Genomic DNA, 26,224 nt, shown 5'->3' on the forward strand with positions numbered 1-26,224 from the left:
AAAAATGGACAAGGTGGCACCAGTTTCCAGACAGGGAAAGCAAATGGAGAAAGATTGACTAATGTGTCAAAGCATGCACAGCTTCAGCACAGAATACAGCGGTTGGCGAAGGATTGCCTGGCAGAAACTTGGGAAGCTCTTCATTCTGAGTTTCAGATAGGATGGACGGCGAGGGTGTTAGTCAACTCTTGCTAACAAACACCTGAGAAAAGCTATGTAGGAAAGAAAAAGGTTTATCTAGGCTGACAGTTTTGGAGGTTCTCAGTCCAAGATCAAGCAAACCCCATTTGTTCACCATCTGCTGCAGCTGGAGGATAGTAATGGCAAAGCATATGAGAAGGAGCAATCACACAGCAATTCAGGCAGTAGGGAGAGCAGGTGAACCCAATTCAGACCTATGTAACCAGCCCTCTCCTGAGAACTACCTTCTGATGGCCAGTCCACAGTGACCTGAAGATCTCCCACTAGGTTTACCTCCTAGACATTGTAACTGTATCCAGCCTCCACCCTCTTTAGTACCATTAACTATTGATGTAGCAGTTTTGGGATTATGCCTTTAACACGTGAGCTTTTGAGAGATGCTCAAACTAACATCCAAACCATAGCAGTAAGCTTAAGAGAGACATAAAGAAGAATCAAATGGAGGCATTTTAAGGAACAGTCCACTGTCACCTTACTGCCTCTTCCACTCCCCTGGCTTGTCTTGCAGACGCCTAACATCTTCAAGGCAAATAGTGGGGGAAGGAGTGGAAAGTGATCTGCTAGTATTTATTTTTAAAGATTTTTAAAGATTTATTTGAAAGGCATAGTTAGAGAGAAGAGACACATGCAGAGAGAGGGTGCTTCCATCGACTAACTCATTCCCCAAATGGCCGCAATACGCAGGGGCTGGGCCAGGCCAAAGCCAGGCACTGGGAGCTTCTTCCAGGTCTCCCACGTGGGTGTGGGGGCCCAAGCACTTGACCCATCTTCTAATGCTTTCCCAGGCCATTAGCAGGGAGCTGGATCCGAAGTAGAGCAGCTGGGTCTTGAACCAACGCCCATATGAGATGTGGCATCACAGATGGAAGCTTAATCTGGTACATCACAATGCCAATCTCAATGTGCCAATATTTTAATGATCTGTTGGGAAAGAAATCAAACCTCTTTGGAGGAAAATAGAATTATCTAGTTTCTTAACGAATTACTTACAATCTTAGCAATTTTAAAAACTACTATGCATGAGAATTAGGAAAATGTGAACTATAATAAACAGAAATATTAGTCATCAGAAACAATCCCATTGACAAAATCAGAAGTTGGAATTAGCGAAGAATTTTACAGGAAAAAAAAATGGATATCCTGGATGAAGAGAAGGAGAATTTCAAGAGAAAGAAAAAGGAAGAAATTGAAAGCATAGAATTAAAAAGTGCAACATCTAAAATTATTTTAAAAGATCATCCGATGTGCTTCATAATAGTTTGGACAATGAAAAAGAAAGAATCAGTAAATTTGAAGATCAGTACAAAGAAACTGAAGAACAAGTGAAAAAAAAAAATAAAACAACAAACGAAAACCAAAGCCTCAGTGGCTTAAGGGACAGTATCAAGAAATCTCACACACATGGACTTGAAATCTCAGAAGGATAGGGAAGAGAAGTTGGGGCTGGAGGAACTATAAAAAAATGGCCCCAGTTTTTACAAAATTTGATAAACAACTCACATATCCAAGAACTTCTGCAAAATCCAAGCAGCGGAAATCGTAGAAAATCACACCTTAGTCAAATACTGGAAGTCAAAAATGAAAAGAAAAATCTTAAAACGTGAGCAGAGGGGGAAAAACACACATTGTAAACATAAGAGTTAGGATAGGAACAAAGGTTGACTTCTTATCAGAAACAATATAGACCAGAACACACTAGAATGAAGTCTGTCAAGTAATGAGTAGAGGAATTGTCTAGCTAGAGAAAATATCCCTCAAAAAAGAAAGCAAAGCAGTGTTCAAATAAAAGCTTTTAGCTTTTATTAGCAGACTTACATCACAAAGCAAACTGAAGATGTTCTTTTGTCTGCTGGAAGAAAATGAAAGAAGAAAGATGGAAAATGCTGAAAATATGGATAAAAATAAAAGGGTTGTTTTTTTAAAGCAAAAGTAACAACTGTGGGATTTACAACAAATGAAGAAGTAAACTCTATGGCTGTAAGTGTACAGCTGATACAAGTGGGTGAGTAGAATTGTACTATTGTGTGGTTCTGGAATGTGTGAAGCAGAACAGTATTGACTCAGAGGACACTGTGATAAGTCAACAATACAATCTACAATCCTTAAGAAACCTCTAAAAGAAAGAATTTTTAAAATTTTAGAGTAATATATAACAAAAATGGTAAATTCAACCCAGTAGTACCAATTAATTACATTAAATGTAAATAAACTAAAATTTTGAATTGAAAAGTAGATATTGACAGATTGTTTCTTAAAAAGCAAAATCCACCTATATACTTACTATTCTAACAGATGCTTGTTAACTGTAAAGACAAAGACAAGCCAAAAATTAAAGGATAGGAAAGATTTGCTGTCTAAATAGCAGACACAGTAAAGCTGGTGTCTGGGGTGAGGGCATTTGACCTGTCAGTTAAATTTCTGGTGAGAACACCCATGTCGTGTGTCAGAGTACTTGAACTAAACTCCAGCTCCTGACTGCAGCTTACTATAGATATGATGATCCCAGCTGTCCACGTGGGAGATCTGGATTGAGTTCCTAGCCCTTGGCTTTGTCCCAGTCCTGGCACTGCAGACATTTGAGTTGTGAACCAGTAGATGGGAGTGAGCTCCCTCCCTCCCTCTCTCCTCCTGTATCTGAGGGAAGGAAGAAGGGAAGGAAGGAGGAAGGGAAGGCAGGCTCCCTAAATATTAGCACCAAAAAAGTTTCACCACATGAAATATAGGCAGAGGTGGTAAGGATCAATTCATCATAAAAAATAGATGATTCATCGAAAAGAGTTTATAAGCTTCTAATGACAGAGCAAGATCCTTGAAGAAACAATTGATAGAACCAACGAAAGAGACAAATCCATAATAGTTATATTTCAATACCATTTCCTTAGTGTTTGATAGAACAAGTTGATTATAAATCAAAAGTATATAGGAAACCTAAACAGTCTTACCAACTAGCTTGACATAATTGACATCTATAGGACATTACACTCAACAACTATAAAGCACATATCATTTTCATCAAAATAGATCCATTTATGGACCATAAAATTTGACAGATCTAAAAATATGTGTTTGACCTCAATATAATTAACAATTAATAGTTATAAAATACTTAGAAAATCTCTAAAAATATAAAAATTAACTTCCCCTTTAAATGATATATTGGTCAAAGAAAAGGGTCATAAAAAATATGAGGGAACATTTTTAATGGGATCATCATGAAATATCATAAACGAATTTCCAATGTCAGGAATGAACTTGACACTAAGCCTTCATCCTTTTAAAGGCAAACAACAGGTTATTTTTATCCTTATGCCAATAAATTAAAAAATTTGGATGAAATAAACAAGTTCCTTAGAAACACAACTTGCCAAAGCATACAAGAAGAAATATAAAATCTGAATAGCCCTAATCAGCAAAGCAATTCATAATTAATATCTCTGGGCTCCAGATGGTTTCACTGGTGAACTCTAACAAAATTTTGAGGTACAAATATAATAGCAATCTTAAACTGTTTCAGAAACTAGAAAGGGAATACTTTCCAATTCATTTTATGAGGCCAGCATTAACTCTTGTTTTAAAACCTGACAAAGTTTTTACAAGAAAAAGAATTGAAAAAATAATAGTTTATTAAAAACCAAATCCCTAACAAAATATTAGTAGCACACATAAAAGATAACATGCCATAACTAAGTGTGTTTTATCCCAGGAATGTGTCAGTGGTTTCACATTTGAAAACCAATCAACATAATTTACTATCAAAATGAAGAAGAAAATTATATAATCATCTAAGCAGGTAAAACAGGAAAATCGACAATAAAAACTCTCAGCAAAGTAGGAATAAAGGAGAACTTCTTGATCCTGATAAACATAAAAAAACTCTTCCACTAACGTCATATTTAATGATGAAATATTGGATGCAGTTTCCCTAAATGAAGGACAATGGAAGGAGTTTATTCTGCATTGTACCAGAATTCCTAGTCAGTCCAATAAAACAAGGAAAGCTTGGAAATGAAGAAATTCATTACAGATGTTGTTATTGTAACTATAAAAAATCTTAAGACATCTACCAAGAAATAAAAAATGAAACTGTCAGAACTAATATAGAAATTACCCAACTCTCTGGATAAAAGTTCAACATAAGAAAAAGTCTGTTACATTTTGGCACTCTAGCAACCAACATTTTGGAATTGAAAATCAAGTAAATATTGTATATCATAACATAAAAAGTCTGATATACCTAGGAATATATTTGAATCAAGATGCACAAAACTAATAACTATAAACTAATGCTGAGAAAAACTAAATAAAACCTAAATAAATGTCATGTCCATCTTGATAAAGAAGAGCAAATTTGGAGGACATTATGGGATCTTAGTACTCATTAGTTTGTTACAGTGAGTAAGAGAGAAAGGTGGTGGTGTGAGAACAGACCACTGGATCAGTGGAATAAAATAGAGTCCAAAAATAGATACACACATAGAGTCAATTCATTTTCAGCAAAGATGCCAAGACAATTAAATGGGGAGAGGTCAACTCAGATTTACTATGCTCTCATCTTATATTAATAAATGTAAACATTTTAAATACTAACTATTAAGGGCAGAGAGACTGTGACTCATTTATCTCCTTTGAAGATGTCTCATTTATCTCCTTGTGCATTCCATATGAGTCTGTTGAGTTAAATTGAATCAGAAACCAAAATGATACTCAGGAAGTTATATGCCAGCTCTCTGGAATTTGATAAGTTTTTTTTTTTTTAATAAGAGGACAGTTCATGTGATAGGTTAATAGAAAAACATATGGTAATCCTCCACCTGCGGTGCCGCACCCCAGGTTCTAGTCCCGGTTGGGGTGCCGGATTCTGTCCTGGTTGCTCCTCTTCCAGGCCAGCTCTCTGCTGTGGCCCGGGAGTGCAGTGAAGGATGGCCCAAGTGCTTGGGCCCTGCACCCGCATAGGAGACCAGGAGAAGCACCTGGCTCCTGGCTTCGGAGGGTGAACCAATGGTAAAGGAAGACCTTTCTCTCTGTCTCTCTCTCTCACTGTCCACTCTGCCTTTCAAAAAAAAAAAGAGAAGAAAAACATAAAAGCTTCTATATAACACTTTTAGATATATATATGATTTTTTATTGAAATGTAGGCACATTGGGTATTTCTGTAGTTAACTTTTCTTTCTAAGATATGACTAATTTGGTTAAAATATTTGATGAGTATTAGATAAAGACACAGCCAGAGACTCATATCATACAGCTAGAAGGGCCTTAGGCATGAAAAGCACTAAAGTAATGCTACTTCATTCATTCATTTATTTAGTGTTTATCATATACCTACTAAGTACTAAGCATAAATGATGAACAGGACACATGTTACTCCATCTTTAAGGCTTCACTAAAATAAATACTCTCTTATTCTAGAACATAAATTAGTAGTGATTGCACATTGCATACCACCAGTCGTATGCTGCTTGTAGTTTGTATTAGTGTTATCCAATAGAAATTTAATGCCATATGTCATATATTACATATATAATTTTATGTATTCTAGAAGCCACATTTAAAAGTATAAATAAGCAGATGAGTAAATTTGGAATACATTTTATCTAATATGCAAAGTATTATTTCAACATGCTGTCAATATTGTTCAGACTATTAAAGAAATGATTTTAAAATTAACATTAAGTTTTCAGTATTGAGTATATATTTTACTCTTATGACATATCTCAATTTGAGCAAGCCATATTGCAAGTAATCAGTAGCCACATGTGGCTGGTTGGCACCTTATTAGATATTGAAGACGTGAATTAATTCCCTTTAGCTGCAATCTGTTGAAATGTACAAGTAGACTCTATACCTGGTGCTGTTTCTGATGTTAGAGTAAAATTAGTGTATCTAGGAAAGAACTGCCCGCCTTGTTAGAAGTGTCAGTGGTCAAGGGGTGTCTAATTCTCTCATAGGTGTAGAACTCCACACGAATTTTCATTTGAAAGAGTTCTGGGGTTTTACTGTATTTGGAGACAGATTTATGCATCTAGCATGTGAGTATATCCAGGTGACCTTTAGGAAACTTTGCAAGACCCCCCTAAAAAAAATTCAACTACTTAAAGTTCTCAATATTTGTTGGGTAAATGATGAAATGAACCCACAACCCACATTATCAATTCTCTGATACACAAACAAAATAGTTGTAGCTTTAGGCTAATGAGCTCATGCTCATTTGCCTGCTTGTCTTCTGTTTAAAATTCATTTGTCTTCTAACAGTATAATTTTCCCTCTATTCAAAGGCCATTATTTCCATTAGACTATAGTATAAATCCCCTTATTTTCAAGATTATGACTAATTTATTACTCTGCACCAAGAGATGTGTTTTAGATTCTCAATGTATAATATCTCATCAAGACTGAATCTCAGCTGTGATTTAGAGAGGGGCTGAGTTGGAAGCAGCTTGGACTTAATCACTGTTGTAACTTAAACATGTAGACTCATCATAATGTGGGAGATACCACCTGTCTCTGCTCCAACAGAATAACCCAGGAATCAGAATACTGGCCCATCAATCAGAGGAGGTAAATTTTGGAAATTCGCATGTGTAATAAGTACCAAGGGTGACTCATTTCACATTAAATGTTGACTACCACTGCCCTACAGTGAAGTTCCACGGTAGTGGAACTGAAGATAAAATTGCATACTAACATTTGAATCTGTTTATTACTGGAAGAAATGCTGTTTTCAGTTCTTATTTACTTGTTTACTACCTCTGCTAAGCATTTCATTGTGTACCACATGCTCTTCAAGTGAATTTTCATGCTTCAACCCATAAAACATATGTTGTGCTTTCTTGAAATACAGATTATGAATGGTAGATTCAACTAGTCAAGTTACATTTATCCTAAATGGGCTAATGTCTAAAATCAAGTTGACTAGGACCTAGATCATATTTGTTGGCACAGTTCCCTAATGTAATATCTATCATGTTTGTGACAGTGTCTGGGAGATGCACTTTATTTCTTATTTTGTTCTATGAAATAATTCTAAGCGTACTTTAATTTAGTCACAATTCTACAGAAGACTGCTGAGCCAGACCCAAGTACGGGGACTTCAAAAATGAATCGAACTCAGTGTCTGCCCTTGGGAAGGCCGTGACCTCTGCAAGGCAGGGATGGGCAGTAGACGTGAAGCCTTGTGTCAGAATATTGTGTTAGGTGTTTACGAGGCCCCATCCAAAAGACAGCAGCAGGGTGATGTGACTCTGACAGGGAGCCCGGGCTTCACGTAGATGACTGTGCTCTGTGGGAGTATGAGCCTCAGCAAGCCAGAGAAGTGATGTCATGCCCACAGCGTCATCCAGGACATAGATAAGACCAGCACTTGTGTCTCCTGGGCCAAACCGTTGTCTTCCCACTGAACCCAGCTTTCGCCAAGAACCTGGTCTCCGAAAGCGAATTGGCAAAGAAGCGCACTGGCCTTTCCCCTCTCTTCACACCCAAAGCGCTCTCTGGTAGTAAGATATGAAGGGTGATACATTTCCTTTCCAGTCGCTAGGGTGCCATTTAATTCTCTCCAGCAATGACTACATAGGAACCCACCTTTAAAAGATGCTGAAAGCTACATGCTGCTGATTTATTGCCACATCTATTAAAGCTCCAGAGAGAATCTGACTCCCTGGATTTTAAATATAGTTGAGCTATTATGACGATATTTCCTGATTTAAGCCCTCCATAAATTAGGTGAAATGATTATAGTGGCTGTTGTCACTTCATTCTTGCCCCATCTCTAATCACTCTTCTGCCTTCATTAATTCAGAACGAAATACCACAAGACATTAATGCAGCATGTGGCTGTGGGAGGGCTACATCTTTATATTCTCAATACTGAATGTGATATCATACTTAAAGATGCCAGTGCCTGATCCTTTACTGGAATAGTGAAAAAACAAAGTTTTAAAAAAAAAAAACTGCTCAACTCTTGGTACCTTCCTGGACTGTTACAGGTGCGGAAACTAGGCTCAGAGATAATGTGTGACTTGCTCAGATTCAGTCTGCAAGTGATTACCAGACCCAAAACACACGCCCAGGTCTTCTGGCTCTAGATACAAGGCTCTTTCTAGCCTAACCGCCAATCTTCTGGGGATCCTTCCACAACAGTGTCTTGACTGCTTTGTAATGAAAAGCATCGTTGCTAACACAGAAACAAAAACAAAAATCTCGGCTTCCCCCATCACTTTATCGTCACTGTGTTTAGTTTATCACTTCACAATCATTATCTGGTGTTCTCTTACAGAAGGCAACAGACTACTGCAACAGAAACTATCCCTAGATGGCAACCCCAAACCTATACACGGACCAACAGAGAGGTCAGATGGCCTACAGTGGTCAGCTGAGCAGCCTTGTAACCCCAGCAAGCCTAAGGCAAAAACATCTCCTGTTAAGTCCAATGCCCCTGCAGCTCATCTTGAAATAAAGCCAGATGAGTTGGCAAAGAAAAGAGGTAAAGTGGTTTCTTTTGCACAAATGATTCAATATATTTTGCACCCACAGAAAAGTGCCCGAATGACAGCACTTTCCATAAAATGCTGCCCAGTGTAGAGAACGCACTTGAAATGGTATTTCTTTTTGTGACCCACATAGATTGAAAGACAGATGTGATTCCTCCCATGTTAATCAAAGGTCTTGACTATTTAAATGGAATTATACCCCCTTTCTCTGGCCCGCTGTGACCTTTCTGCTCTCGGTAGGCATGGGTAAACTTGCATCGCAAACACCTTCCCTCCTGATATTTCACAAGGCAAGTGTTCATCACAGGAGCTCCTTTAAAAATGTGAATGCTGAAAGGACTCGTGTTTCTGATACACAGGTTCTTGACTTGAATGAAGATGAGTCTAGAGGCTGGCCTATCTTTTTCAGATGTGATCTTCCCTTGTAAATTCAGTCTATGTTAGAACCTTCAGACAACATAACACTGAAAGAGGGTTTTAGACTTGACACACTAGAATTTTATTATTTTTTGAGCTTTGATATACTTGATTCGTAAATAGTATTAAAAACGAAAGGGAATGAATCACTTCCTTTCTGATTCTCAGGCGATTAAATGATGCTCTCATTCAGCCTCTGTTGCATCTGATTTCCTTGGCTTTGGTGTGATATGCTTTCCCGCTCTCCTGGGGGGCAGATTTCTTGCTTCTAAGAAACATGTCCTTGTTGGGATAAGTCCAATCCACCCATTTGCCATGCACTCTCTGTAGACCCTGGTGACGGTTTCAGGAAATCGGGCAAGAGGGGCACCACAGAGCCTCTGTGGGAGCTGCTGCTGAAATTACAGGCCTGGCTGATAAGGCCAGAGCCAGCATACCTGGCACAGAGGCTCCATCCTCCCCCTGGCTTATTTGTGCCTCTCCCAGTCCCTTCCACAAGCCCGTCTGGTTTTTAACCTCACAGAGTGCTGTTTATAGAGACAACCAGCAGCAGCACACTTGGTCTTTGGATGTATCAGATGCTGAAGACACTGCAGTTTGGGATGGAACACCAGGATCAGAGCCTCTTGCTAAAGAGCAAAGGAAACAAGTGCGCCCCAAATGTCCTGGCCAGAGAAAGACCCCAGTGGTGAAATCCCAGCAGTCTCAGGGGCCAGCTGAGCCATCCGCCCTGCATCATAAACATCCTTTTGGCAGAACTTTCTCTCTGTCCCTTTTTATTTTAACTTGAAAAACAAAAGATGAATCTTTTTTTGTTGGATTAGCTGTTTTGTTTGTTTTTTAGCCTCCCAATATAAAAAAAAAAAAGTGCTTGAATTGCCTTTTCTTTTTCCTTCGCATCAATTTTAGGCCCAAATATTGAGAAATCAGTGAAGGATTTGCAACGCTGCACTGTTTCTCTGACAAGATACCGTGTTATGATCAAGGAAGAGGTGGATAGTTCTGTGAAGAAGATCAAAGCTGCCTTTGCGGAATTACACAACTGGTGAGTCACTGCACTCTGGAGCTGTGAATCTGGTGCCTGAGAACGTCCCCTGCCTGAGAGCTGTGTGTTTCCTTCCCAGACACCACAGAGCCCCTCCCCAGCAGAGTTCTTTTAAAGCTCTGGAGCAGATGCACACATCTTGGGAATAAAAAAGAAGAGAAAGTATAGGAATAAAAAGAAACCCAATAGCATAATTCATTGGGGTTTCAAGTTGATCCAAAAATGTGAGAATGATATAGAACAAAACCTCAAAAAAACAATATTATTGACAAATCTCTGGAAGGCTACTATGAATGCTACCAAGAAAACAAAATACTTCCAGCATTATCATTATAAAGAAAGCAAAAAAATCTTTTAACAAAAAGGAATATAAACACTTAGTGATAGCATCCTTTTCTTGGGTATCTTTAAGGCTAGCATTAAGAAATTGTGCACTGATGCGGTTTTGGTCCTGCCCTTGTCCTGCCCTGCAGTTAATTTTGATGAAGGATATTTCTTGGAGTCTTCTACATTTTCTCATATCCACAAGGTGCAGTATGTGTTGGTGAAAGCTAGTAGTTGAAAAATGTTATCAGTGTATCAGTTAGGATTCTTTCCGTTTCAAGTTTTAGAAACCCAAATTACACTAGTTAAAGAGAAAAGAGAATTGATTGGCTGATGTCCGTGAAAATTCTAGAAGACTTCTGGCAAATTTGGCTCTAATCCAAATTATGTTGCCTCTCTGCCCCTCCCCCTTTTTCTCTCTCTCTCTCTCTCCCTCCCTCCCTCTCCCTCCCCCTTACCCCTCTTCTCTCCTTTCGCCTCTCACTCTTTCCCTCCCTCTGCTTGGCTTTACTCTTAGACAAGTCTCCTTCTGCATCAGCAAAGAAAATCCTCCTGGCAGCTCCAGACTTCCTTAGCACTGAGATCTGGGGCCAGGCTCAGTCTAATAGTTCCACCGAAAGTCCAAAGACTGATTCTCGTTGGCTGGGATGGGTTGCATATCTGTCTCTAAACCAATCACTATTGCAAGAGGAACAGCCTTCCCACAAGACAGGCCAGAGTCATGAGAGCCACACCTCAGCCCCATGGAGAGAGAGCTGAGGAACCACGGGCTTCCACAGGAAAATGCAAAGTACCCCCACAATGCCAGGTTCATATAGCTTGTTCCCTATATCTCATTGGCCTCCCATAATTCTAAAATTTGATCCCATCTTCTCCATAGTTTTCCTGTCCCTAGTCCTTGCTTTGACACTGATGTGCTTTTTAACAGAAACTGTGGAGTTGTATAAAACTAAGGATTAAGCTTCACACTAACCTAATCTAAAATTCATGAATTTAAAACCATCTGCTGCATATAAGATCTTAAGGGTGCCAAAGACACCAGAGACTTGAAAGAAGTGCCTCTGCTTTAGTTACCATTCAGCCTTTCAAAGCCCTTCCCAGGTGAGAAATCATTACTTCCCCCCCACACACACACCACACACACCTGATCATGGTGTCTGGACCTCACTGGAACGAATCTGTTTGATTAGATTATGAACTAAGCAATTGTTCCTGGCACCTCCAAGAATATTCATTATTATTATGTAGTTAAAAGTTAATACGACTCTTCCAGTCTTTAAGCGAGTCGCCGCACTGCTTCTGAGTACTTCCGACTTGCCGGCTTGTTCTTCTAGAACCGGAGCCGGCCCGGCAGACTTGCTCTCGGAAGGGCCATCTAGCAAGTGTCTCAAGCCTCACAGGCTCGCAGTCCCCGTGTAGTGCCTCAGCAGCGCGAAAGCCAAGTTCAGTAGTGCGAAAGGGGAGCAGAGCAGCGTGGACTCGCGGGGTCGTAGCTCACCAGGCCCTGTGTGGAAGCATTAGTGCTGCTCAGAGAAGAACCTGTGCCTTGCTGTTAGACCACTCTTCCTCTGAGGGTGTCTGTGTGATACCTGCCACCCGAGTACCTCTGCACTAATGCACCCCGCGTAGCAGTGCCCTGCACTTACCGCTCTGTCCTCCAGCTGCCCTGAGGACTTTGGATTTTATTTTGCCTCTCAGTAAAATGAGCATCACATGGGTCATGAGACATGGTGCGATTGATAGCAGATTCTTTGAGTGTTTTACTCCTCAAGAGGTGAAAACATGAGCCAGGCAAGGCAGCACCCGCCGAAGTTGTGTATCTTTTCCCTGCTGCTAATTCACAGTGGGTTCCAGGCTGATGGCCGGGATCGCTTCTGAAGGCGCCCTGCCAAGCAGTGCCACTGCTTAAAAGTCACCTGCCTCACCAAACGGCAATTCTCCAAACCGAAGAAGAAAACATCGAGAGGGCCCGTTCTCCGAGTGCCGTTGCTATGAGATGTGAAATACTAGCACTTGTTTTCTGTTCTAACCCCGAATACAAACGATCCCACAGTAACTGCCTAAGTGGTAACGCAAAATTAAAACCAAAGTGCTTTTTTTTTATATTAGCGATTTATTTACATGCATTTCTGCCAAATAGAAAAACGTTGCCTCTCTTCCAGATAAGCCCGCTGTCCGGCCAACACGGTGACGTACTGGGGTAAAGCCTCCCTCTTGTGCTCTAAAGGGGAGAAAAGGATAGGTTTTTAGGGATCGTGGTGCTCTTGAAAATTACCAGGCTTGCACAATACTGGGGGGCAGCTTAGAAGTTTAAAAAAAAAATGAAGCTTTCCTATAGATAGTGAAGCCACGTATTCTTACACGTTCTAGCTTTGAACGTGAAACCATCCGCTGCAGTACAGTTGTGACCTCAGTATGACGTCGTAAGGCGCATGTGAGTACGGAGGACAGGGGACGAATCCTGTGCAGTTCCGAAAGGAGTGCTAGCCCTGAGGCAGGTGCTGCATGAACGGCACTCAGCGATGCGGACACGTCCATCCCGTGGCCAGGCCCTTACTGCGGGGCCACCAAATGTCTGAACCCCAGACTGCACAGCCGGGGGTGTGTCTCGCTTAGAGACAAATAGAAAGTCTCAGGCCAAGAAATTCTAAATGTTTACTCCGCTATGAAGGGGCCAGCTTGAGGGCGTGTGTCCTACCTGACTAAATTCCACAAAACAAACAAAAAAAGGACTGCGGGACTCCGCAGGAAGGCTGGTTTTGAGAGGCTGAGAAAAAACCAGTTGCTTGCACATGCTTGATACCAGGTGAGCACACGTGAGGGTAAAATGAGCCGAATGCTTACCCTTCCACAGTTCTGGAGAAAACTATTAAGTAGTTATATACATATACACACACACACACATGATAACAAAGTTGGCATTTGATGTGGACACAGTTCCATGGGGCTAAGTGCCCATAACACAGAGGGCATTCTCGTGTTCCCAGATGGAACTGGGGGCCTGAGAGAGGAACAAAGATGACAGTATGCTCCCACAGAGGTCTTAACAGAGAATAAATTTGGCAACACAAGATGAAAAGCCACATCAGGAGCTAACATGAAACAGCTGGTTCTCTCCCATGTGGTTGGCCTCCTACCACAACTGCAAAATATTCATCCCTAAGAATCCTAGCTGCCAGATTTCATTGCTTTGTGTGCAAACCAGTTGAGCCTCTTGTCACAAATTGTGTGTGTGTGTGTGTGTGTGTCCAAGTGGATTGTAAAGGCTTAAAAACGAACAATAAAAGGTTAGATTCCAAAAACACCGAGGAAGGAGAGTAACACTTGATAGTGGTGCCGTATGCTAGGGGAGAACACATTCCACAATAGAGATGGGAAAATTCTGCTAGGTGTGGCTGTCAGTTCAACATGTGAGTAAAAGGCCTCTCGGAGAAAATGCGAGATGCTTACGACCCAGTGAGCTGAAGGGTGTGCTGGGGGCCGGGGTGGGTCATGCGTTTGCAGAATGGGGGCTGGAGGGGACAGTCCTTTTGCTTTGCTTTCAGTTAGAAAAGGGAAATTGGTCAAAGCATGTGTTCTGCATAAAGGGGCCAGAAATGGTCCCATAGCCCATGTTGATTTGTTGCCTATAGCAGCCCAGGAAGCCTGGCCACGTGGAATGTGGAAGTGGGCCAGAAAAATGCGCTCCCCCAGCCCTGAGCCACTGCTCCATCGCCTTTCTCTGCCCATTTCCTCTACATCCTCTCCTCCTTCACATCATGTCCCTCATCACAGCAGAGTCACGGCAAGCCTCGTGCTGCCGCCCCCAGGAATCAAGACCAGATCTTGTGATGGAGTCTCTGTCCCTTATCTTTACTTCCTTTTAACCAGTCACTCCATCCTTTGGATGCTGTGGCCTCCCTCCCAAAGTGACACATTTGCATGTTAACAAATGCTCTGTTGACACTCTCTCCGCTAGCCAAAAGAATAACTGAAAGTGAGAATTTCAGGCTGAAGAGACAGCTATTTTGAGATAAGTGTATCTTCTCCTGGCATCCCTCAAATCCCTCTCAGCTGCTGCTGAAGCCCCAAGGGGTAGCTGAGCAAAAACTTGCACACATGATCCAGGTGGTCCCCCAGGCCAGATCGTATCACTGTCCTCTGTCTAGGCTGTGACCTTGAGGAGGCCTCCCAGGTGGGCGCTGTTGTGTTCAGAACAGCCTAGGTGACAGTCTCAGCTTGTTATTCCTCAGATGGCCACGTAATACAGAATTATTGAAGCATATGTCTCTGGAGTCCCTGTAGTTTGAGTCCAGTAAGACCTTTTTTTTGTTCACTTTGACAGGCTTATCACACAGTTGGGTGTTCGCCTTGTCGCTTGGTTGGTGGTTGGGTTCTCCCCCTGTAGTCTCCAAACTTGTAGCCGCTGTGCGGTGACACCAGCCTCCTGTGTGATGCTAAGAACCAGCTGTTTCTGTGTCCTGTAGGTCTTGTCTTTGTTCTCTTTGACTGAAATATGATGCTTCTGAGTTGACATTTACTTCTCTCCATGCAAAAGTATCTAAGTATACACTATCATTAAAATCTCTCTGAGCTCTGTAGCCATCCATTGCCTAGGTACCACCCCCAGAGCTACTGATTTCACTTGTCTGCAGTGGTCCCAAAAATAGATTTAAAAAATAAAATTAAGACCAGTTTATTCTCTTGTACCTCCATGATTGATTAAAACATTGGTCGAGAGACCTGCAGCGAGTGATCTCTCCGGGGCCAGAGCGATGGTACTCAGCCAGATGAATTTGCCCCCGGAAGACCATTGCTATGGAAATAGATGTGGTTGTCACAGCCGCAGAAAGGGAGTGTTCCTGGCATCTAGTAGGGAAACAGGGCTGCTGCAAGCCACCCTGGAATGCACAGCACAGCTCCTCGCCCCCTCTCTCTTCCCATGCGCCTGTCAGCATTATCTGGCCCAGGATGTTGGTGCTGCTGAGCATCCTGGGTGAGGCACAGACCGGAAGGAAGGCGCCAGTCCTGCTGCACACCGTGCTGTAGCTGCCTGAGGGAAGCACGGAGACACCTCCCTTGGTAACCCCACTGAGCACCTGTCAGCCCCCGGCTTCCCCTCCTAACCCACCAGTGGACGAATTTCCTCCCGAGTCACTCACACGGCACAAAGTCGTACCATAGTGCCTTCTCCCTTCGTATCAGTGCAGCAGGAAAGTCAGATTTTTCCATACTGCTTGAAACAAAAACCTTCCAGCTACACATTTTAAAGGTCAAATTACATGTTTGTTTCCTTGAGACCAGAAAAACAATTATATTGTAGTGTAGAAAATTGAGGGCTTTGCTTTGCTTTTTTTTTCTGTCTGTTTTTCATTATAGAATTCAACTCGGTCCTTAGAAGAAAATGGAAAAATTAAGAACTGAAGCTTGCAGCTAATGATAGGTAGTCACTTCCATTAGCCATTCTGTCTCTACCTGAATCTTTTTTTCTCATTTTTCAATAAAACCAACATAGTGCAGTTGAGGCTAGGAGAGAGATGAAGATCCCAGGCATGTAGAGGTAAATACAATAGGGAATTGTTCCATTAAGCAGCTGTTTGGGGGCTATTACTCTTTGGCTTCAGGGAGGCAGCAATTTCACTTGGTGTTCCTGGGCATTTGTGGCTTCTGTCCAGCTCTTCTAATGCCACTGACAGGCTCAGGTGTGCCAGCCCTTGCACCATATACACAGAATGAAACTGAAGGCCTTATTTTGCAGCTTATGGTATAGTGTGGTTGGACAAGTAAATCCCTGTAGGCCAATGAATAGCCCTCTTTTAATTAGGAACATCATTGTAATTGGGAGACTTTGTACACTTTAAGAGGGAGGGATAGGAGGAATACAGATGAAGTGAAACAGGGCCCAGAACCACAGCAGATGATGCTATGATAAGAAGCAATGGGATTTGTTAGTTCCGTTGCGTGGAGGGTATATCGATAAAAACATGATGAGTGGAGATTCCACTGTAAAGCCCGCATGACCAAAGTCATCAGCACTCCTAGCATACACAGTAGGACTGGGATATGTGGAGCCGTGCAGTTGCACAGTCATAAAAGGACGCTTTTCTCTGCGCCACTCAGCAAGTCTCGTTTAGGATGAGCCGACCAAGCAGCCTCTGCAGCCACCCGGCAGTGTTGCGTAATGATTTTATGACGCTTTCAGTTCCCTGTGTAATGCTGAGGAACGTGGGAAACACTGACCAAAGTTTTATTTGTTGACTTATTTGAAAGGCCGAGTTACCCAGAGAGAGGGAGAGACAGAGATCTTCCAACCACTGGTTCACTGTTGAAATGGCCACAATGGCTGGGGCTGGGCCAGGCTGAACCCAGGAGCCTGGAACCCCATCCAGGTCTCTCCTGTGGGTGCAGGGGCCATCTTTCACTGCTTTCCCATGCAGTAAGCAGAGAGCTGGATTGGAAGCGGAGCAGTACAAACTCAAACCAGTGCCAAGCCAGTGCCCATATGGGATGCCAGTGTTGCAGATGGCAGTTTAACCAACTGCACCACAACACTATCCCAAACACTCATCAAATTTTGCCCACTCTTTAGACTGAACATGTAATGAAGATACAAATCATTTTAGTAGTGTATTTTGGGTTTTGTTTTTTTTTTAATATAAATCAAGAGTTTTGATGTGTTTTTTAAGAGATTTAATGAAAGCTCTCTGTGTCCTTCTGCTCTGAAAAGAAATACATTCCTCCCATTGATCAAAACCTGAACAAAAAGACTTTCTGACCACCAGCTTTCCTCTCATCAAATGGATTTGCTCAATAGCCCCCTGCTTGTGATTTGTGCAGAGCGCTGTAAAAAGGAAATTAAGCAAACGTGTTCCTTCTCCCCACACCCGACACTCAATATTACACCAGAACGCTAAAGGAACACTAAAAGTATGAGCATGTACATACACTTGCAAAGGATACAAGAGACTACAATGGAAGAGGCTAATAAATATATTTATGCCTCAAGAGAACCATATGTATGGTTTTTGCTGCTGTCTAGCTAACAAATTGCCCAAAATCACTCCTTTTCCTCACTCTGCACCAGTCCAATAAACAGAAATGAGCTCCGGGATCCTTTCTGAAATTGTGCAAAGGACAAACACCACATAACATGGAGACACGCAAGGTCCCTGTGACTTTGAACCGAAGCGAGCCCCCTGTGGTACAGTGCATTTCCAATCTTGCCTCATTTGTGAATGTATGTCATGCTAAATAGGCGTCCCTTGTTCTTTGGAGGTGAAAGCTTCTCCTTGCCTATTTTCTTTCCTCCCAGAGGTTTCTCTCTGCATTACATGTTTCCCCAGGGCCACTGCCAAGGACTGAATGAATCAGTTGACGTGAAGGAAGAGCAGGTTGATAAGCACAAAGAGGTCCAAACTGGCCTTTTTCGTTTAGGTGCAGTCCCCGGGAAACCAGCATAAATAGCGCCTCATATTAACAGGCTTCCTGAGCGACATGTGCATTACCTCCATACGTTATGTCAGCTGCACACTTGGCATTGGAAGTCAGCTTTGCTTCCACTGCAGCCTTCCTTGCAGAATAATAGACCCACAGGAAGAACTGAAGACAAGAAATCTTAACATCTGAAAAGAATTCTGAATCTTTTCAGCAAAGAAAGGCTACCAATCAACCAGCCTGCAACATGGGCTGAAAAGCAATCATTTGTTTTCATTGTAGAGCAGAAAAGCACAAGGAAATTAAGCCAATTGTTCTGTCTACACATTCCTGTAAGAGTACTAGAGTATGGACTTTCTTTGTCTTGTTTTCATTTACAGTAGAATCCATTTTCACTGGGAAAAATAAGATGAATTTGTTCTTATGTATTAGTATAAATACAGAATTCATTGTAATATTTTTAAAATGAGATATCCTAGATCACTGTTTCAGAATGAGTCTTGGACCTTATTTGTATTTATTAGAGTGGTACTGAGCGAGACTAAGGAGCCATGTCGGGCAATTTGTCAGCGAAGACAGCAACAAATCACATGGACGGGGGTTATCTGAAGTCAGTAGAATTCCTTCCATGTATACTACAGTATTCTGTCATGACTACAAGCTGGTGACTGGCGAGAGCATATTCTAGTAAAAGTCACATCTTTCAAGGTTTATTAACCACTTAATTGGGAGGCACTGGGTGCAGAGTAGACCACAGAGGCTTTAAATCTCATCTCTACATTTGCTGGCTCTGAAGCTGATTGAGTTTCTTCTTAGCTATGAAACAGGGGTGCTGCTGTCACTTTTGAGGGGCCTTGTGAAAACTCATATACAAGACAATGCATTTATTTGAGCGTTCTGGAAAATCACTAGCTGGCCTCTGATAGATGTTCAGGTGAGATTGGTTCTCTTCCCTTCCAGAATAGCATTTAGGAAATTTCTCTTCTTCCAAGACACTAGGAAGAAGTTGCCCTTCTCCACTTTCCATTCATTGAGGATGCTGTTTATTGGATCCCAGCTATGAGCAATGGGTATAACATTTACTGTTTCTTGCTTGATGAAGACAGAAGTAAGGCAAAGGGACGCCCCTGATTCTCAATGGCTACAGCTGCCAGAACAGCCCTCTTTCCCCTTTCATATCTCACCCTCTGCTCTACCTCTCTCTTCCCCCTCTCTTCATTCACGCATTCAGTAGACAGACGAATGTATGGCAGGCTGGCACTTCTCAAACTTCTGTGTGCACGGGAGCATCTGGGTCCTTCCCAGAGATTCTGACTCCATGGGGATGGGATGGAGCCTAAGAATCTGCAGTCAGTGAGTGTAGTGAGTGTGAATGTAAGTGATCTAATGGCCCCACTAAGAAGCACTGCTAAAAATACTGACGGGAGAGACAACCTCTTTCCTAGGAAAGCTCAAGGTGCAGTGATGCAGACAGAAACAAGCCCCATGATGCAGTGTGGCAAGTGCTGCAGTGGAGCCGTGCATGGTGTGGGGCAGGGGATCAATCCTGGCCGGCTAGTTAGGAAGGGGTCCCTTGCAGGACATTGGCCAGTGGGAGAAGAAAGAAAGAAGATAACCATGTAGGGCATAGTGGGTAAGCTGCCGCCTATGATGCCAGCATCCCATATGGGCACCAGTACAAGACCCGGCTGTTCCACTTCCTATACAGCTCTCTGCTGATGTCTATGGGAAAGCAATAAAGATGGCACAAGTGCTTGGGCCCCTGCTCCCCACGTGGGAGACCCAGAAGAAATTTCTGAGTCCTGGCTTCAGTCTACCCAGCCCCAACCATTGGCACCATTTGGTGAGTGAACTAGCAGATGGAAGATCTTGCTCTGTAACGCTGCCTTTCAAATAAATAAGTAAATCTTTTTTAAGAAAACATCTAGCCATGTAGAAGAAGCAATACAAAGAACCAGAAGCATGAAAGACCCAAGTGGACTTTAAGCAAATCAAAAATATCAGAAAATTTATTCACACATTATCTGTGGACTACTAATAATCCATGTACTAAGGATTAGGAAAGTCTACTTAAAATATGTATTTTTTATTTATTTGAGAGGCAGAGTTACAGATGGGGGGGAGGGAGGAGAGGGAGGGGGGTCTTCCGTCCGCTGGTTCACTCCCCCAAATGGCTGCAACAGCTGGAACTAGGCCAATCCAAAGCCAGGAGCCAGGAGCTTGTTCCCAGTCTCCCATGTAGGTGAAGGGGCCCAAGCACTTGGGCCATATTCCACTGCTTTCCTACGCCAGAAGCAGAGAGCTGGATCGGAAGTGGAGCAGTTGGGACATGAACCGACACCCATATGGGATGCTGGCACTGCAGGCAGAGGCTTATCCCAGTACACCAGGGCGCCAGCCCCAGAGAAGTCTACTTTTTATGATAAGAAGTAAGTACATATGAAACCAATCTGCCTATCAGTATTCTCATATAAGGAAGGGTGTGGGCTCTTGCTACGAATTCAGAGAAGAATTCTGAAAACTGGCTCAAATAGACCAGGCAGCATGGTAAGTTTTTTTAAGCTTTCTATTTAGTGAGGGAAATGCATAGGAGAGTGAGGGTTATAGCTTAGGGAGAGAGGGGAGTCCAGAGATTAAGTTGGGGCCACACCCAGCAGAGAGCAGGCTAGGAGCCACGTGCAGCAAGTGTTTGGTTATGAGCAGCTACAAGCAGCTTAGTACGGGTAGTAAAGCGAAGGCACAGAGAGCCGGCAGCCCAAAGGCCACACACCCCAAAGGCGCGAGGCAACAGGAGGATCAAGGGCAGCGAGAGAAAATAAGGGCTGGGCCCCCCATGTTCCAGGTCTTTTATCCACTTCCAAAGGGGAGGGATTACATAGTCTGATTGGCACGTGGGCACACAGGTGGGCTCAGATAGGGGCTTGAGATCACACAGGGGGCATGGTAAAGGCATGGTCTTCAGCTCACAGATCTAATCAGTTGTCTGCTCTCTGCCTGCCTGCATCACACAGAGTTCATTTGTGCCCCCACTTTGGAAGCTGCTGGGAAGGGCAGGTCAGTCCTGAGGGCAGGTGGCACCACAGGTACAGGTCAGCATGTTTCCTCCCCTTTTCACGGAACGGCCCAGGAATTCAGGAGCCTGCCAGGGGCAAGGAGCCTTTGAGGCCAGGCCTGGCTGCCATGGCATGGATGTGGGCCGGAACTTCAGATCCTCCTTGGGCCCCTTTCTGTTCCTAAGTTATTCATGTTCAGCAACCACAATGGCTCCTGCAGAGATGCCCAACTCCCAGCCTGTTGTTTTTTTTTGAAAGCAAATACAATAGAGTATTCAGAGTAGTTGCCTCTACTTTGTGAATGAGACAAAGGAGGATTTTGCCTTATTTTATTTTAGCTTGAAATTAATTTTATCCTGCTTTTTGTATTTTCCAGTTTTTTTTTAAAGGCTATAAAGTGAAATAAAAACTTGAAGACTGGTGTTAACCAGTTCCTTCCGTGATATCCTTGTGTGAGAAAACAGCGATAGCCTAGACTGTTTTCTCCTTCCGAGTTGGAGGTTTCAGCACCCACTTCTCAGCCAGCGCAGCTGTCAGCAAAGCTGCTTTCCTGGATGGAGGGCTGCACCTGCAGCAGTACCGGCTGTGGGTCTGTGGCCAGTGGTCAAGAGGATGTAGTTGCACATGGCGCCATGCTCCCAGGTACTGTGGTCCCTCCCGCCTCCTTTCTGTGCTCCGCTCCCTGCCTGCTGCTGTCATCTGCATCATGCATGCTGGCTCCGAGGGTCACCGGCGACTCCTCTTCCTTTCCTTCCCAAACGATTCTTCCTCTGCAGTCCACACCAGATGTGTGTATTGTAGCTTTGTGGTGGGGAGCAGTTGAAATCATATTATTCTTGTAGGAACTGAAATCCCTTAATAGTGAGCTCCATGGAAAGAGATCAAGCTAAGCAGTATTCATCAAAAATAAGAAATAGTATTAGTCAGCAAAAGCGTATGTAAAATTTGAAAGGGAAGTTTCTGAGCAATGTAGCTTTTTCAGTTGACCGTTTAGGTTTGCAAGATTTGTAGACTTTGCTGGATTTTGCAAATCTTTGTTATGTTTAAAGTTCCAAGGGCAAGGAATCCCCTTTCTTTTTTTAATGAACTATGTCCTTCTGAGGAATGAGATTTCTGTGTTGAGAGTTAGTTCATGTGCTAAATCTGCATGTGCCTTATCCCACAAATGCACCTAAGACAGTATGATGAAATATTCATTACCCGTGGTTCCAGTGTGAAATATGCAGCCCCAGAGAAACTACCCTGAATTACCTTGATAAAAAGACATGGAAAAGAATCAGCTCAGCCTGATTGGCAAATTGTTGACTTTCACGGACAGATTTTTATTTGCTTGGCGTGTTGAGCACGGTTCATGCTTCGAGGCTGCACTGGTTTTTTTCTGTGATGGTCATAATTAGTAGGCAGCTTTACGATGAGTAGGTAACTTTGCCAAAGCTTGTGTCCCAAATTCAGTCCACATTCTGTAGACAGAGCAAACCAACAGCCGGCTCCTTAATAATGAGCCCAGGGCTAAGTCAGCCGTAAGGGAAGTGAACAGGGGAGGGAAAAGACATCTCTGGTGTGGACTGCAGAGGACGGAATCGTTTGGGAAGGAAAGGAAGAGGAGTCGCTGGTGACCCCAGTAGATGCAGATGACAGCAGCAGGCAGGGAGCCGAGCACAGAAAGGAGGCGGGAGGGACCACAGTACCTGGGAGCATGGCGCCATGTGCAACTACATCCTCTTGACCACTGGCCACAGACCCACAGCCGGTACTGCTGCAGGTGCAGCCCTCCATCCAGGAAAGCAGCTTTGCTGACAGCTGCGCTGGCTGAGAAGTGGGTGCTGAAACCTCCGACTCGTTTTTCCCAGGCACATTCTAAGATTCCCTGGAATACTAGAAGGCAAGACTGGCAGTGATACTCATGGAAGCCATGTGTGACACCTTGCACATACAGAAGTTGTTCTGCCCTGCATCCCCACAAGAGGAAAAGACACCGGGATGCATAGAACTCTAGGGCAGCAGGGGCACCTCTTCCCTCAGGCTCATCTGCAAAGGGCAGATGGCTCAAGGCTCCCCACCCCCACCCCCAGCAGACCCCAGGCACTAGCAAGCTGTCAGGAGCCCAGCTGAGCAGGAGTCCCCAGGAGCAGAGCCCACAGGGCACTGGGGGAGGAAATGGTTTTACACCCATTTTCCCCCTTAGTGAATGAAATGGGAAGTTTATGCGAGGAAGCCTGGCTTTAGGGCTTGTGGCAAATATGCATGCTGTGTGCTGGCTGGTGGAGGCCAGAAAGACTGAAACATTCCAGTAGCGGTCAACAGACCCGCCCCTCCCCAGCAGCCTCCTTCTCCTCCTGCGCCCTGGAGCTGGGGATTCAGCTTCTCCTGCAGCCTGCTCTTCCCGCAGGGCCCTGCACCTGCCTTGTCTCCTCGCTGATGCACTCAGCCTGCGCTGTCTGCTTAGCAGCGGGTGAGGTTAGGAAGCTCTCCTTGAAGCGATTTAGCCGCTAGAACATCCTGAAGCAAAACCGGCTGGGATCAGATGGTGCTAGGCAGCGTCCCTCACGCCAGGCTCCTTGAGGCAAGCACATGGTAGCACGCACCTCCATTAACTCTGCAGCCGCTTCCTCTGGCTGTTGTCGCATATTATTTATTTATTTATTTATTTATTTGACAAATAGTGTTAGTGAGAGAGAGAGACAGAGAGAAAGGTCTTCCTTCCGTTGGTTCACCCCCCAAATGGCCACTACGGCCGGCGCTGCGCCTATCCGAAGCCAAGAGCCAGGTGCTTCCTCCCAGTCTCCCATGCAGGTGCAGGGGCCCAAGTGCTCAGGCCATCCTCCACTACCCTCCCAGGCCACAGCAAAGAGCTGGACTGGAAGAGGAGCAACCGGGACTAGAACCCGGTGCCCATATGGGGATGCCAGCACCGCAAGCGGAGGATTAACCAAGGGAGCCACGGTGCCGGCCCCAAGTTGTCACATATTGATGTCTAAATTTCCTTTAACAATCTCCCCTCATTCCTCAGTATCCACCAGCAGGTTCTGCTCTCTGGATCCACGACCTCTGACGGCTCTGGGGCTGCCTCCATCTCGCAGTAGCTTCACTGTTGAAGAACACTAGACCTGACGTAGCTCCTCTGAACGCCCCAAGGAAGGGGTCCCTCACTGTCTGTCTCCAGATTTACAGCTCAGTCTTTTGCCGAGCAGAAACTGTCAAAGCTACTCCTATGAAGCAGCCCTTGAGATTCTTGTTTATTGTTTTATCACTAGTCTTCTCTTGGAGGGAAGCAAGACAGTAGAAACATGGCTACAAAATGACACTTTATCTCTGGGATTAATTATAGAATCCACTGTAAATGTTTTTGCCATGGTAATCTTCTCATACCTTATTGCTTTGGCAATGAAAGTGTTTTTATGGACAACAAAATAAAATTTTACTATCTAGGCAGCTTATATTAAATGAGATGTGTTTTCTGAAGGATATAGGGCATGTCTGAAACATGGCCGATCACCATGGATTCCTCTAGCACTTGCTTGTAGTGTCTTAGGTCTAAGCCAATTGAACAGCTCTGTCCATGTTTCTGTCAAATAAAGAGGATCGCTGTTGACAGACAAAATATTCAATACTTAGAATTTCAGAAGGTCGTGGAGGAAGCAGAACTCCCAGACATTCAACCAACCACCCTAATTTGCAACCAGAGTCATCAGTTACCTGCTTGGATTCTGAGCCAAACCCTGTTGGTGCAGATCATTATACTGTTATTCATAAGCTTATTTCTCAAATGATTAGATTCTTCCAGTGACCGAAATTACATAAATTTCAGCATAATCGTGATACATACGCAAGCACTGCAGTATACCAGTAAGAGGTTGCGTTACTGTTGTGTGATATGAAATTGTTTTCTTCCCTTACAAGCCTCGCTATCAAGCGAGTTTCGTGGAGCAACCACAGTAGCCGAAGATCTTCCAGTTGAACAGCTGTTTGGTAAAACTCAGAGAGCCCTGAAGAGGTGATGATTAAGGGGCACCTGAAGGAAGATTCAGAGTTAATTAGATGAAGAGAAGCAAGGTGGAGGGAGAGTATTGTATTGGAGGCAGAGGGGAGCGCTTGTGCTAAGGCCCTGTGGCAAGGAGCCCACAGGACTTGTACCTCACGGGGTGTCGTAAAGCTGAAATGGGACCATTCTGGTAAGGCACTGGCAGTCCACGTCCTGTGCCTAACCCTGGGAAGGCAGGAAGTCTTGACTGAGATCAGCTCTCAACAGTGAGGCAGCTAAGGGCTGGTAGCTGTCTAAGCAGATGTACCTAGAAAGCAAATGCATGCTGTTTTCCCAGTCGCAATGTGCGCCGTGGCACTGTCTGATCCTCCTGGGGCTCATCAACTCTGGTGTCATTGCTCTCAGAGGGCTCCCTCCTCCCTCCACACCTCTGGCCTTACGCAGCCTGCAGGCTTGATGCTCACTGAGTGCGTCCCCGTCCCAGGGGCACTCGCAAATGGCACTGGTGGAATTACTCACAGAGCTGGGTGGCACCCACAGGCCTTGTGTGGCTTTGGGAAGGTTTCAGACCCAGTCTTCCTCTGAGCCTGCCCGAAGTCGGGCGCCCAGTTTGATGTGATGCTGGCTCCTTGCTGTCTGCCAGCTCCCTGCAGGACAGGCTAGACAGGCTGCTGGCTACTGCATCCTCCATGTGCACCTCCCAAGTTACTCTTCCCTCTCCCAAGCCCACAGCCTTGAAAGCAAGACCCAAGGAACTGTCAGGTCCACCAGATTGAGATTCTGTGGGCCAGTCAGGTTCCTCTGCCTCAGGGCAGCCCTGACCTTGCCCTGCTTCAGGTCATCAGTCCAGAGAGGAGTCCTGGCTCAGCAGAGCTCACGGGCTTGCCTTAATGCACACGAGTTCAGAAAGCAGTCATACAATGCGAGCAGTGCTAGAATTCCTAAGATGCTGAGGACGTTCTTCCTTTGCTGATACACACGGAAGAGTGGAGTGTGGTCTGATGCTAGCTTCACAGGCTTCTTCACAACCCCAAGTGTGTGTCTTAAGCAGATTAGTGAGGCTTCATCCCTCCTGATGCAGGCCCAGAGAGCTTCAACTAACCATTGTATGAATATCCATCTCTGTTGACTGAGTCTTCGACCCAGGCATGTGTATTGCACTCCAGATGTCCATCTTAGAAACTGTCTGGTCACAAAATTGTATTAACAAATTTAATCAACAAAAAAGGTTACCATGGTGGTGCTGATGCAGAAATTAGCAGATGTCTCCTCCTACCCCTTTCTTCCCCTCCCAGCACACACA

At 43.9% G+C, this 26,224-nt stretch overlaps 1 protein-coding gene across 5 annotated transcripts in view; it reads left to right on the top strand.

Moving 5' to 3' along the window:
- SPATS2L (spermatogenesis associated serine rich 2 like) overlaps positions 1 to 26,224 on the top strand; it is a 170,801-nt gene that overhangs the window by 123,364 nt on the left and 21,213 nt on the right. For 4 of the 5 annotated variants that reach the window (XM_062189686.1, XM_062189678.1, XM_062189670.1 and 1 more), the window contains 2 exons: positions 8,474 to 8,680; positions 10,014 to 10,149. In XM_062189686.1, the coding sequence (XP_062045670.1) occupies positions 8,474 to 8,680; positions 10,014 to 10,149 (343 nt within the window). The remainder of the gene's footprint in view (positions 1 to 8,473; positions 8,681 to 10,013; positions 10,150 to 26,224) is intronic. The other variant, XM_062189692.1, reaches the window with a different exon arrangement.

This window comes from Lepus europaeus, chromosome 1, assembly GCF_033115175.1.
Source record: "Lepus europaeus isolate LE1 chromosome 1, mLepTim1.pri, whole genome shotgun sequence".
NCBI lineage: Eukaryota > Metazoa > Chordata > Mammalia > Lagomorpha > Leporidae > Lepus > Lepus europaeus.